General features: G+C 48.3%; 1 protein-coding gene across 1 annotated transcript; it reads right to left on the bottom strand.

Annotated features, from left to right (window-relative positions):
- Nucleotides 1-11,016: 11,016 nt before the first annotated feature.
- Nucleotides 11,017-11,914, bottom strand: LOC147417269 (uncharacterized). Its single transcript, XM_086507745.1, has 3 exons — nucleotides 11,767-11,914; nucleotides 11,253-11,323; nucleotides 11,017-11,166 (listed from the first exon to the last, which is right to left on the bottom strand). Exons 1-3 carry the CDS (start codon nucleotides 11,831-11,833, stop codon nucleotides 11,032-11,034), a joined length of 273 nt encoding a protein of 90 aa, XP_086363871.1. The 5' UTR covers nucleotides 11,834-11,914; the 3' UTR covers nucleotides 11,017-11,031.
- Nucleotides 11,915-12,637: the final 723 nt, after the last annotated feature.

The following is a 12,637-nucleotide window of genomic DNA, read 5'->3' as shown; positions in this document are numbered from 1 at the left end:
TCACCTGCTCACATCCTTCACCATCCCACCACTACCTATTGGGGCTGACCATGCATATCTTGCCCTCTCTCTTCACTCACACCACACACCACCCACACCATACATTATCACACATGAGCTAGCCAGAGTTTACTCATCACATGTCTACGAGGGGATCTACACTCTCAACCCAGATACACCACTCTCTACACTCACTAGCCAGCTTTCCGTAGTTCTACAGACCTCAGCCCTCAGCTGCGTTCCACATACTACCCACATTGGTAGACCTCCACCCTCTGGGACGATGCCCCAGAAGCGGTGGTACGACAAGGAGTGTAGGGATCTATACAGGCAGCTACGGGCTCGACGAGCCTTGGAGGAGATCACTGAGAGCGAGGTCCGGCGACAGATGAAGGCCATCACATGCCGTAAACGGCGGGCCTTCGAAGAGGAACAGGAGCTTGAGCTATACCACCTTCTCATGAGTACAGACTGTGCCACCACATGGAGGATTCTCAGAGAGCCACGTCCTACCACCCCCCTGGAGGATCCTCAGATCTGGCATGATTACGCCGAGCACCTATACCAAATACCTGGGCAGCCACTGATCCTGGAGCCACCCGACCCTCGACCTACCACCACCTCGACTTTCTTCACATCTAGTATGGTGAAGAGGGCTATTCGACGCCTCCAGCGTGGCCGCTCAGCAGACCACACTAGACTACAGAGCGAGCACCTCATCTTTGCAGCAGACACCCTCTCCCCCTTGATAGCACGTCTCTTCAACCGCGCTTTGGTTGAGGGACTACCAGAGGAGTGGACCATGCACACCATTGTGCCGATCCACAAATCTGGCAACACCTTGGACCCAGGGAACTACAAGACTATCATGATTGGCCACACATTGGCCAAACTATATGGGGCAGTTCTTGAGGCAGAGCTCAGCACATACGCAGAGGCATCAGGGCTACGTGCACCAGGACAGGCAGGGTTTCGACGCACTTTCTCGACCATCGATCACATCTTCATGCTTCGCTGCTTGATCGACGGAGCGAAAGCACGGAAGAGACGACTCTACTGCTGCTTTGTGGATTTCCGCAAGGCTTTTGACACCATCCCTAGGGAGAGACTCTTTCAGCGTCTCCAGGAGCTACAGATACCATCTGAGATGATATGGGCCATTCATTCTTTGTATGCACAGGTCATAGGTAGAGTGCGGTGCCCAGGTGGAGTATCGGACCCCATTGCTAGCACCATTGGTGTGAAGCAAGGATGCCCCCTCTCCCCGACCCTATTTGGCCTCTACATCGACGAGATAGCAGATGACATCCTACGAGCAGGCGGGGCAGGCTCCGACTTGGCAGGTACACCCAGTCCATATTATGCTCTATGCAGATGATATTATTCTAGTTTCTGAGACACAGGAGGGACTATAGAGCCACCTACACACCTTGGATGATTTCTACACACATGGAGGTCTCACAGTGAACCTTGGCAAGACCAAGGTCATGATCTTCCACACCTCCGGGACAGTCCGGAGTAGAGCAGTGCTCATGGTAGAAGGTGGACAAGTTGAGGTAGTTGATTCATATGTATATTTGGGGTGACTTTCACTGGCTCTTCAGTCCACAGACCAACGACTTTTCGGCCGCTTCCTCATAGAGGCACAGCAGCACCGGGACTCTCTCCTTCAGACATCATCAGTCATGAGGGACGAGCGCCAGACACAGCTTCCAGATTTCTTCCAGAGGGGCGCAGTAGTACCACCATCCCAGACTACTCAGAGAGGAGTGACTCTACAACAGGCTGAGGAGGTCCGAGCTCACAGACGTCCACGTCCCCATGGACGTAGGGCACCCCGACTTCACCAGAGAGAGATCCAGGAGATCCAGGAGCGCTACTACAGATCTCTAGAGGAGAGACGCATCCGAGCTTTTGCAGATCCAGCCGCCATCCTACGGGGATTGTTCACACCTCACCCACCCATGCATCATGTCTTACACCCTGATTACGAGACTGGATGGACGGGGGGGGGGGGGGGGTATTTATTCAAGGAAGAGTTGCAGCCATTGATACATATAGCCGCACAGTGCTAAGCAGGCTAGGTACATGTGGGTGAGATTGAGGGCAGAGACAGGCAAATATCTCTACATTGCTAATTGCTACTTTCCTCCAAGTACACTTGATAGACATGGAGATTGCACATGGATTGGCCATTTTGAATGGCCTAAAGAGATTTCCCACTGCGGGAGGTTTTTACATGTTTTCACACAGACATGGAGCCAGCACAGTGGATTATGTCATGGCACAATCGAGCTTTATCTCTAGTATCCACGACCTCACAGTTGGACCCAGACCTGTTGGTGTGGCAGAAGATCATGCCCTTGTGTCGATGACCATCTCTTTCCACGTTAGTATAGCACACATGCCACGAATAGCAGCCCTTACTCGCTACACTTTACACGAGAGACGAACTCTCTCCACATAGATGGGATCTGTAGACGCCTGTGCACCTCTGGAGGAGCTTACTACTATACTGACACAGACATTGCATGATGCAGCAGCAAAGGCATACCCACACACCCAGCCTGAGCAAAGACGGCGTTCTGGGAGCATGCCCCAAAATAGCCGGTATGATGAGGAGTGCCACGAGACGAGAGTCAGACTTCAAAGATAGGTGCCTTTGTAAGACATCACTCACAGACAATCAAATTGCCTTTCGACGCCTAGTGTAGCGGAAGAAGAGGGCATTCTTGGCTCGACTAGAGCAAGATCTATATCAGCTATTCTTGAGTATCAGGACTCAGGTGAGGCATGGAGACTCTTCATGAGCACTCCGCCCCTCCTGCCATTACTTCTACAGAGGCCTGGGGCCAATATGCATCATCTCTGTACACAATTCCTGGACAGCTGCCTCTTCCAGACCCCCCTGAGCCATGCCCACACACGTGCTTTTTACACCGCTGAGATGGTGAAGGAGGCCATTGATAGGATGAGGACAAGGAGAGCATATGATCATGATGGCTTAGTGGCTGAGCATTTTACATGCCAGGGATTTGCTTGCAAAGCTTCTGGCAGCGATGTTCACCCGTGCCATGTGTGAGGGTCTGTCCGATGCTTGGATTTTTACTATTGTACCTATATTCAAGTCAGGAGACCCAATGGAGCTTGGGAATTATCACACTAACATGATTAGACACACATTGGCACGATTGTACACATCCATTCTTGAGCAGCAGTTGGGCAGATGGACAAAGAGGAAGATACGCGCAGCCAGGCAGGCAGGGTTCAGGAGAAGTTTTTCTACTCTTGACCACATTCTGACACTCGGAGCTATCATTGAAGAGGGCAGATCATATGGGAGACGGATGATGCGCAGACTACAAGAGATGGGAGTACCCACAGAGCTGATTTGGGGGGTCATGGCAAAAGCTAGCTGATCCCCACTAGTGGTTGAGGTGCTCACCACATCAATCTCCTCTATACACCACTTATAGGACCTCCCAGGAGATAGATATGCCCGCCTAGCACTTGAGTCCTCTCGACAATTAGCTATGCAAGGAGATACACCATCCTGGTATGGGGAGATGATATCATGGTTTCAAGTACATGGGTTCAGCATTGACAGATTGCCCCCCTTCAAGTAGTCATTGGATGCACCCTCTCTGACTCTTACACAGTCTGAGATCACCAGGCTCATCCGCCAGGACCTGACTCAGCTAGATACCACGAGGACCTCGATACAGCCAGCACAAGAGCTGGGCACGAAGACTGCTTTCTATAGAGAGCATCTTCTCCACCTTACTGAGGATGGTTACCTGATGAGGCCCAGATACATGGACACCCACTTATCTGATGGGATACGATGTGCTATTGGCCAAATACGCACATCTTCACACCAGCTTCAGGTAGAGACTGGTAGATACAGCGGAGTACCAGCAGAGGCCAAGACATGTCCCCTATGTCACATGGAGCCTGAGACAAAGTTGCACCACACATGCCACTGCCCAGTTTAATATGAGATATGAGGCCGCTTTCACTACCTGTTCAAGGAGGGTTTTGGACCTCTCCAGAGTCATGAGGTATGAGGACCAGAGATGTCTGACTGTTTTTGCTCGAGTTGCATAGACACAGAGAGAGCCTGATGAGAGGAGGAAAAGACAGCCTTAGAGACGGATCACACACTTCTTTAGAGCAGACACTAGGCACCGAGAAGAGCAGCCACCACAGACAGCCGAGCATCATTCTCCTCACACCAGAGGCACATGACGATCGAGCGACCAAGCTAGGGAGATCCAAACTCCCACGACTGCAGAGGACTACACAGTATCGACGGAGGATGCATCAGAGATTCGGATCACTTTGGCCACACGGTCAAACTACTGACCATGGAGGAGATTGATGAGATCCGCCAGCGACTGATGATGGATCTCCTGTAATTTAGCTCTTTTTGAGGATACACCCACATTGTGTTGTATTAGCCCTCATTCACTACTCTCACCCCCCTATTAAAATCCTACATAATTCCAGCTAGCTACTTAGTTCGCATCTAGCAGTTTAGGATTCTATATTTCAATACCTTTTATCTTTGGTACTTTTTGGTACTCGGACATTGTATCAGATTCACCGCATTGTAACTTTTTGGTCTCATAGATCATTTTGGCCTTTTGAAGACGTTAATATAACATTTCATTTCATTCAACTCTCTCTCTCTCTCTCTCTCTCTCTCTCTCTCTCTCTCTCTCTCTCTCTCTTGATGCACCATCCTTGGCTCTTACACGGATGGAGACTACTAGACTCATTCGGCAGGATCTCAGCTTGATAGCAAGAGGACATGGATAGAACCATCACGGGAGTTGGGTACGAAGAGGGTTTTCTATAGAGAACATCTTCTTCAACTCACGACAGACGGATTTGTCACACGGCCCAGTTACATGGACACACATCTATCTCATAGGTTACGATGTGCTATTGGCCAGATTCGCACATCTTCACACCAGCTTGGGATTGAGACAGGTAGATTCAGAGGCATACAGCAGATAGTAGGATATGTCAGTTATGCCATGCAGAGCCAGAGACAGAGTTTCACTACATATGTCGCTGCACAGTCTACTATGAGATACGGGGACGCTTTCATTGTCTATTCAGAGATGGTTTTGACTCGTTAGACAGAGTCATGAGATATCAGGATCAAAGATGTCTCGGATTATTCCTACTTGAGATTCAGAGACATAGAAACGCTCTATTGAATGGGCAAAGACAGAGACAGTCCCAGAGACGCATCTCAGATTTCTTCAGTCTGAGTACCACAGAGTTAGAGGGGACACCACCACCAGAGAGCTCGGTTCCCACCCATACACACATCAGCGGTACTCTCATTGATCGAGCTATAGAGTTAGGGAGATCGAGACGACCGCGACTGAGGAGGGGAGCCACGCAGCACCGGCGGAGATTGCGGCAGAGGATCCACAGGATTCTAGCACGACACCCAAAATGTCGATCGGGATAGGCTTCATGCTACTACTATATTGTATCATGGTGACACTTATCCCCACTTTGTACCTTTATGGCATGATACCATTGCTCAGCCTACCAGCCACCCATAGGAGTCGGTAGCACTCCTATCAGTTCTTTGTTTGTAGTTTTCTTGTTTGTACCCAGACTGGTACTAGACTCATCATTGTAATCAGTTGGTCTCATAGGTCATTTTGGCCTCTTGTAGACGTTAATATATCATTTCATTTCATTCTCTCTCTCTCTCTCTCTCTCTCTCTCCTCTCTCTCTCCTCTCTCTCTCTCTCTCTCTCTCTCTCTCTCTCTCTCTCTCTCTCTCTCTCTCTCTCTCTCTCTCTCTCTCTCATTTTGGCCTTTTGAAGACGTTAATATAACATTTCATTTCATTCATCTCTCTCTCTCTCTCTCTCTCTCTCCTCTCTCTCTCTCTCTCTCTCTCTCTCTCTCTCTCTCTCTCCTCTCTCCTCTCTCTCTCTCTCTCTCTCTCTCTCTCTCTCTCTCTCTCTCTCTCTCTCTCTCTCTCTCTCTCTCTTCTCTCTCTCTCTCTCTCTCACAGAGCCAAGGCTTCCGTACCGCATGATATCATTTGAGCGGAATTAGCTACCCCCCCTATGGAGATTGAGGCGCTTACCAGATCAGTCTCCTTTGCACACAGTCTGTGGGATACTACCAGAGACAGATATGTCAGGGTGGCTCTAGAGTCCTCCAGACAATTAGCTCTTAATGGGGATACATCATGCTGGTATGCACAGATGGCATCATGGTTTCAGACACATGGTTTCACCATGGACAGGTTGCCTCCTTTTCAATACTCTCTACAGGCACCCTTGAGGTCTCTGACGCGGGTAGAGATTAATAGACTCATTAGTCGAGATTTGATCCAGCTAGGCACGAGGAGGACATGGATAGAGCCGATACAGGAGTTGGGCACAAAGATGGCTCTCTATAGAGAGCATCTTCTCCACCTCACGGGGGATGGGTTTGTGATTCGACCTAGCTATATGGACACGCATCTTTCTCATGGTTTGCGTTGTGCCATTGGCCAGATACGCACGTCCTCACATCAGCTCAAGATTGAGACTGACAGATTCAGAGGGACACCAGCAGATAGCAGGATATGCCGCTTATGCCATCTAGAGCCAGAGACAGAGGTACATTACATATGTCATTGCACAGTGTACTATGAGATACGAGGCCGCTTTCATTGTCTATTCAGAGAAGGTTTTGGGCCTCTATCTAGGGTCATGAGTTATGAGGATCAGAGATGTCTTGGGCTATATCTACTTGAGTTACACAGGCATAGAGAAACTTTACTGAGGAGAGCTAAAGAGAGACAACCCAAGAGACAGATCACAGATTTCTTTACACTAGATATTGTACACCCAGAAGAACAGACAGAGGAGCAGCCAACAGTGGAGAGGTCTGCCCGCACTACTGGCATTCTCATAGACCGAGCATTGGAGCTAGGGAGATCTAAACGACCCCGATGGAGAAGAGGAGCTACATAGTTTCGAAGGAGGCTACAGCAAAGGATTCGAGCCATACTTTTTCGTCGTCCAGAGTGCAGATGAAGATGGATCTCTATGAAGATGGATCTCCACTTCCCTCCCATATTGTCTACACATTGTACTGCTTAGTTAAAACATTTCACGCCTTTCACCTTTCACACCTATCAGCTTAGTTTAGGTTTCCGCAGTATTTATATTTTGTTATCCTAGTTTAATTTATTTTGTTAATCTGACTTTGTATCACATACACCGCATTGTAACTTTCTGGTCTCATAGGTCACTTTGGCCTTTTGAAGACGTTAATATAACATTTCATTTCATCTCTCTCTCTCTCTCTCTCTCTCTCTCTCTCTCTCTCTCTCTCTCTCTCTCTCTCTCTCCTCTCTCTCTCTCTCTCTCTCTCTCTCTCTCTCTCTCTCTCTTTTTTTGAGAAAAGTCAGGGCAATATATTACTGAGTACAATATAATCCCCAGCGGATGCCAAAATAGCCTATCACGTGGGGTGTACAAGCTGAATGCAAGGATGAGAGCACTATAGTGACAACTCGACTAGAACAATCTCATGGTGGTCGGTGTGATGAGTGGAGGAGAAACCACCAAGGAGGGGGCATAATGCCATGTAATCTGGCCACCTGTAAGGGTGAAGAAGAGTGGGGATCGGACCCAACGCCGAAGGAAGGCAAATCGACGAGCCTCGGCTGCTCGAGATGTACCTGAGGAAGAATCCCACTGCCATATCAGGGTGTGAATGATGTCCAGCCAAATGGCAGTGAGGGTATCCTGAAGGAGCTGTGGAGCCGCACTTAGAATGTGAAGACAACGAGCTCTCCAAACATTCCATAGTGTAATGCTAGTGATGACTGAAAAAACTTCATCACGTGTCTGAGGATCCCCCTGCCAAGCAATCTGTGGTAGCATAGCCAAAGTCCCTCACCGATAACCAGTCGAGGTAAGCATAAAGGCTGGATCTGTGTCTGAGCCCTCGTAGAAAAGATGCGGGCCGGGCATCGGCATCAACCATGAGACAGATCCCCAAGTGAGAAATCCTGCGCAGACCTGCCTGCTGCCCTGCTGCGCGATTACGCCCTGCTGCCACGCGCGACCTGCTGCCTGCGCGTACGTACCTGCCTGCTGCTGCCTGTCTACGCTGCCTGCGCGAACCCTAAAAGTCGCAAGTAGCCTGCACGTACCTTCTGCAGCCTGCGCGTACCTGCTGCTGCCGCAACGAAACCCTAACAGCCCGAAAAATGAACGCTGTGAAACCCTAATTGCGCGAAACCCTAACAACCCGAAAAACCCTAACTGTCCGAAACCCTAACTGTGAGAATCCCTAATTGTGCTCTGCGCGCATCTTTCTACTGTCTGCAAGAGAGAGAGAGAGAGAGAGAGAGAGAGAGAGAGAGAGAGAGAAAGAGAGAGTCCAAGCTTCACTTCGGGTCTTGCTTTTACCGTTTGTCAGTCTCGCCCATTCTTCATGGCGGCTTTGCCAGTCTCGAGTGCTACACACGGCGCTCCGTCACCACTTGCCTGTCGCGTGGACTGCACTGGCGACCTGTTGACACGCATTGACTCCAAAGTACAACACTTGGCACAGCATGCCTTGGTTGGCCGGATGATTGGACAGTCTCCACCTCGATCTTTTATACGTGATTGGTGTCAGACTGCATTGGGCACTACTCAGGGACGGATCTCGGAGCTTACATTCCTTGGCAGGGGCATATTCATGGTACGTCTTTCAGATCCCGCTACTGCCTCAGCTCTCCTGGCTCGCTCTCCGATACTCTCTGATCGCAGGATGATATACTTGACGAGGTGGTATCCCGAATTTACTACTGAGGAGTTTGACAGTCAACACCTTATTCCCAGATTCCCTCTGACGCTCTCCTTCCCGGATATGCCTCTCCATTTTATTGATGAGCATCTCCTTCAAATGATTGCTGCTCATTTTGGCACGGTAGTTCCAGGATCCTGCATCTTCTCATCTGGCCCACCTCGCATTCAGGTCTTGGTGTTGGGGATACTTCATTACCAGATACAGTTACTGTGGCTGTGCGCGATCGAGACTACTCTCTCCGAATGGTAGTCACTGGCCGCCCAGGACAGTGCTTACGCTGTCACGAGATGGGACACTTGGGGTGGGATTGCCCCACCCTGCCACGCCATCGGCGGCAACAACAGCCGGCTCGTGGCACTCATGCTCAGCCACGTGGTCAGCGTCAACAACCGGTTCCTCCTACTACTACTCGAGCACCTCAACAGCCTACAGGTGCTCCTCGAGCTCCGACCCTCCATGTTCCTCCCTCCGCTTCAGCTCCCACTGAGGCAGCATGGCAAACAGTGGGTCGTAACCATTCCTTCCGTCCTCGTCAGCAACCAACAACGCATGCAGCCCCCAATGTTACCTCTCCTTCTCCCTCTCAAGTTTCCACCACCCCCTTACCCCCTGCTTCTCCTCGCCATTCTTCTTCTTCGACACAGGATCACTTACCTCTGCTACCAGCTCCTCCTTCACCTGCAGTTCCCCCGCCCGCTCCTTCCCCTCTTCCCGAGGTCCCTGTTCCCATGCAGATGGATCATTCACCGCTACTACCTCTCCCTTCTCCTCCTCTTCCTCTCGCCCTTACTCTCCCCCCTCCACCTTCTGGTCCTCCCCCTCCCTCAGCAGCTCATACTTACGTCCCACGCAGTTTTCTCAGCTCTTGCCCTCTTTCCTGGGGCACTCATCGGGCTGAGATGTGCAGTGACTCAGAAGGGCCATTGTGGGTGCAGCTCTACCTTATGCATCACAAGACAGGTTGTGTTCCCTCTTTAATAGGCAGTCGCTCTCAGCCTACCCATTCCTTTTTCCTTCCATTCCACGCTGCTAAGGAATGGTCCGAGGATCAGGTTCTACATTTTGTGCACGCACAGACTATGGCTTAGCTTCATTTATGGTTGTCTACTTCCGCTCCTAATGTTTTGTCTCCTCACTACCCTTCATGTATTGGTGCTATGGAGTGGAGTGATGTTTATGCTTGCTATTCATTGCCTATGGTCATTCATGTATCCTCAGATGTGGTGCTTCCTATGTCTATGCGCATTTGGGGTGTCAAAGCTGCAGCATCGGTAATGCAATGTAAACAAGCTGAGGTCTGCAATTGGTGCAATGAGACACCATATCTTAGAGAGGGCTTGCGGGTTGCTTTCCCCTCTCTCTCTCTCTCTCTCTCTCTCTCTCTCTCTCTCTCTCTCTCTCTCTCTCTCTCTCTCTCTCTCTCTCTCTCTCTCCCCACCCCGCACGCACATTCTGGCAACACAGTGGGCGCTGCAAAGAAGCTTGAGGAGATAGAGCTCACGCTATCAGGTTTACACACACACACACACAAGCATACTTCAATACGAAGATCTTTGTACTGAGTTTCAGTCATAACTCTAGAGAAGCAGGGCAAACTCAGCCATAATGAAGCCTAGCACTAAACGAAGCATTAAATACAAAAATCTAGTACAGTAATGAGGTGGAGCATATGCTCTTTGGAGAAAGCATCTGCCTAACTAAAAACCTTCCCACCTTAACTCCACCACAATGCTAACTGAAGATAAAAAGCATAACGTAGGATTGTCCCCTCCTCATGCATTTGCATACCTGAGCATATAGTTTCAATAAAAACTGCTTGCGTTGCCACAACATTTCTCATCGACACATATATGCAGTAATCTCAGTTTCCAAAGATGACAGTCTTGCTACTAGCAACTCATTGTTTCTATGGCCCATACATTTGTGGGCTGCAGCAGTCTCAAAGCTCCACAAATAATGTGTGATGCGCCATCTGACTATACATCCAGTGTTATATGGTTTGTTCACTAAATAGCAGAAAGAAGGAACTCCAAAAGGGATGCTTTAAAGAAGAACTCCAAAAGGCTTTGGCAGACAGGCCATCAGCTGTGGCTCTACTAATTCACATTTTAGCAGGCTTTACCTTAAATTTTCTATACGGACATTTAACTCATAAAACAATGATATAAATTTCTGCAGACGTAAATAAGCATTTCATTACTGTGTGGGCTCGAAAGAGAAGAACCTAGTTACAATCATACATACATCTTGTAGCTTTTTCTCTTCCAGTCTATCCCTCTTCCTCTTGATGTTCCTGCCCACGGCAATAGGCATCTTTTGACCCTTCTTTGGCTAACAAACATTCAACACAAAGGAATTTAGAGTTCAGACCAACAGTATTTGGATTCTGAAAGAGAAAACAAGTAAAAATCCTTTACCTTGGATCCCAAAGCAATCATCTTTTGTGTCTCAATTTCCTTTCTCTTTTTCCAACTCATTTGAGAAGTTCCTACACCAAAACAACAAATGTTTGCGACTATGAATTGTAAGGTCTCAGGAGAAAACCACAACCAGGATAAACTTAGGACCTCATTTGTTGCTGACTCCTAAATCAGATATTTTCCATTTTCATGTATACGTGTAAAACAAATGAGCTTAATTTAAATGTCTGTCTAAGCCAGCCCATTGTGAGTTGCTTCTGCTCAATAAATAATGCAAATTAAGTTCTGGCAAATCATGGGTTTTCCAGACTCTGTTGTTGTTATTACTGATGTTGGACCTCTACTCAGAATGCGGTTTCCTCAAGAGTATCACTATATTAAAAAGTCTCAAAGATTTTTTAAAAAGACAGCATTAATGAAAGTTTGAAACGATATAGTCAGAAGACAGATCCTTTCCTCAGGCATCGTTCATATTTATTACATATGACTGAGTTGGTGTTCTAGAAATTACCTAGTTGCTCTACTTCCTTAAAAATCTTGTCAAACTCCTCCTTTTGAAGCTTCTCTTCATTATCCATGCTCACAGATCGCTGAGAACTCACATTGCTTAGAGTATTTGAAACTCTTGGAGACTGCAAGCATAAAGATAGACAATCCTGAGCAAGATCTTTGCACAGCAAGGGCTAACCTAAGAGCCAACAAGCACATGTTCAAGATGTCTTTTTCCATATTAATCAAAACAGGAATCACACAGTTCATGGCCACAGCTTAAACAGAGCTTTCTAGCAGGCAGCCATTTGTCACAGTGAGTTTTAGCTTCAGTTAGCCCAAAACAGAAGATTTGCCACTTGAATGAAGGACATAGACGTTCTACATAATAAGCCCCACAGATCCTTCAACAAAAACAAGAAAATGCAAGTGGCGAGTACATTCTCCTGCCCAAACCCTGATACCTAGTCACAGTCTCCAATGGTTTGATACACTGAGGTTCAGTTAGTCACACAACCACTCACCATAGTCACCTCAAGAAATGGAAACGGCAGAAACAGCAAAGGAAAAACTGGACTGTCAGAAGGTCAAGAAACGGCGTTTCTTTCAATTAAGAAATTAACTTGGTGTACAAACTACTATAAGACTTAAAACATGTAGAGAGGCACCCACAGAGCCAGAGGAGAGAGCAGTACACACTTAGTGCAGAGTTTGCATACAAAGAAATGCAGACGCATAAAAATGATATGCACGCCAAAAGATAATTGATTGCAGAATAAAAGGGGACAACCCCCCCCCCCCCCCCCCCCCCCCCCCCCCCCCCAAAAAAAAGGAGGTCAGAAACACCGTTTCTCCTGGTCCAAAATGATGGGAAAACAGAGGTCAATTTCTTT

Source organism: Adiantum capillus-veneris, unplaced genomic scaffold (genome assembly GCF_014529385.1).
Source record: "Adiantum capillus-veneris isolate H3 unplaced genomic scaffold, ASM1452938v2 Hic_scaffold_293, whole genome shotgun sequence".
NCBI lineage: Eukaryota > Viridiplantae > Streptophyta > Polypodiopsida > Polypodiales > Pteridaceae > Adiantum > Adiantum capillus-veneris.
This window is presented reverse-complemented; position numbering and strand designations above follow the sequence as displayed.

Bases quoted from the DNA above. Each gene is read 5' to 3' on its own strand.
- LOC147417269 (XM_086507745.1), bottom strand. From the start codon at position 11,833: ATGGATAATGAAGAGAAGCTTCAAAAGGAGGAGTTTGACAAGATTTTT. The intron at 11,324-11,766 runs GTAATTTCTAGA...GTTTTGGTGTAG, and splicing joins TAAGGAAGTAGAGCAACTAG to GAACTTCTCAAATGAGTTGG. The intron at 11,167-11,252 runs GTAAAGGATTTT...AATGTTTGTTAG, and splicing joins TGATTGCTTTGGGATCCAAG to CCAAAGAAGGGTCAAAAGAT.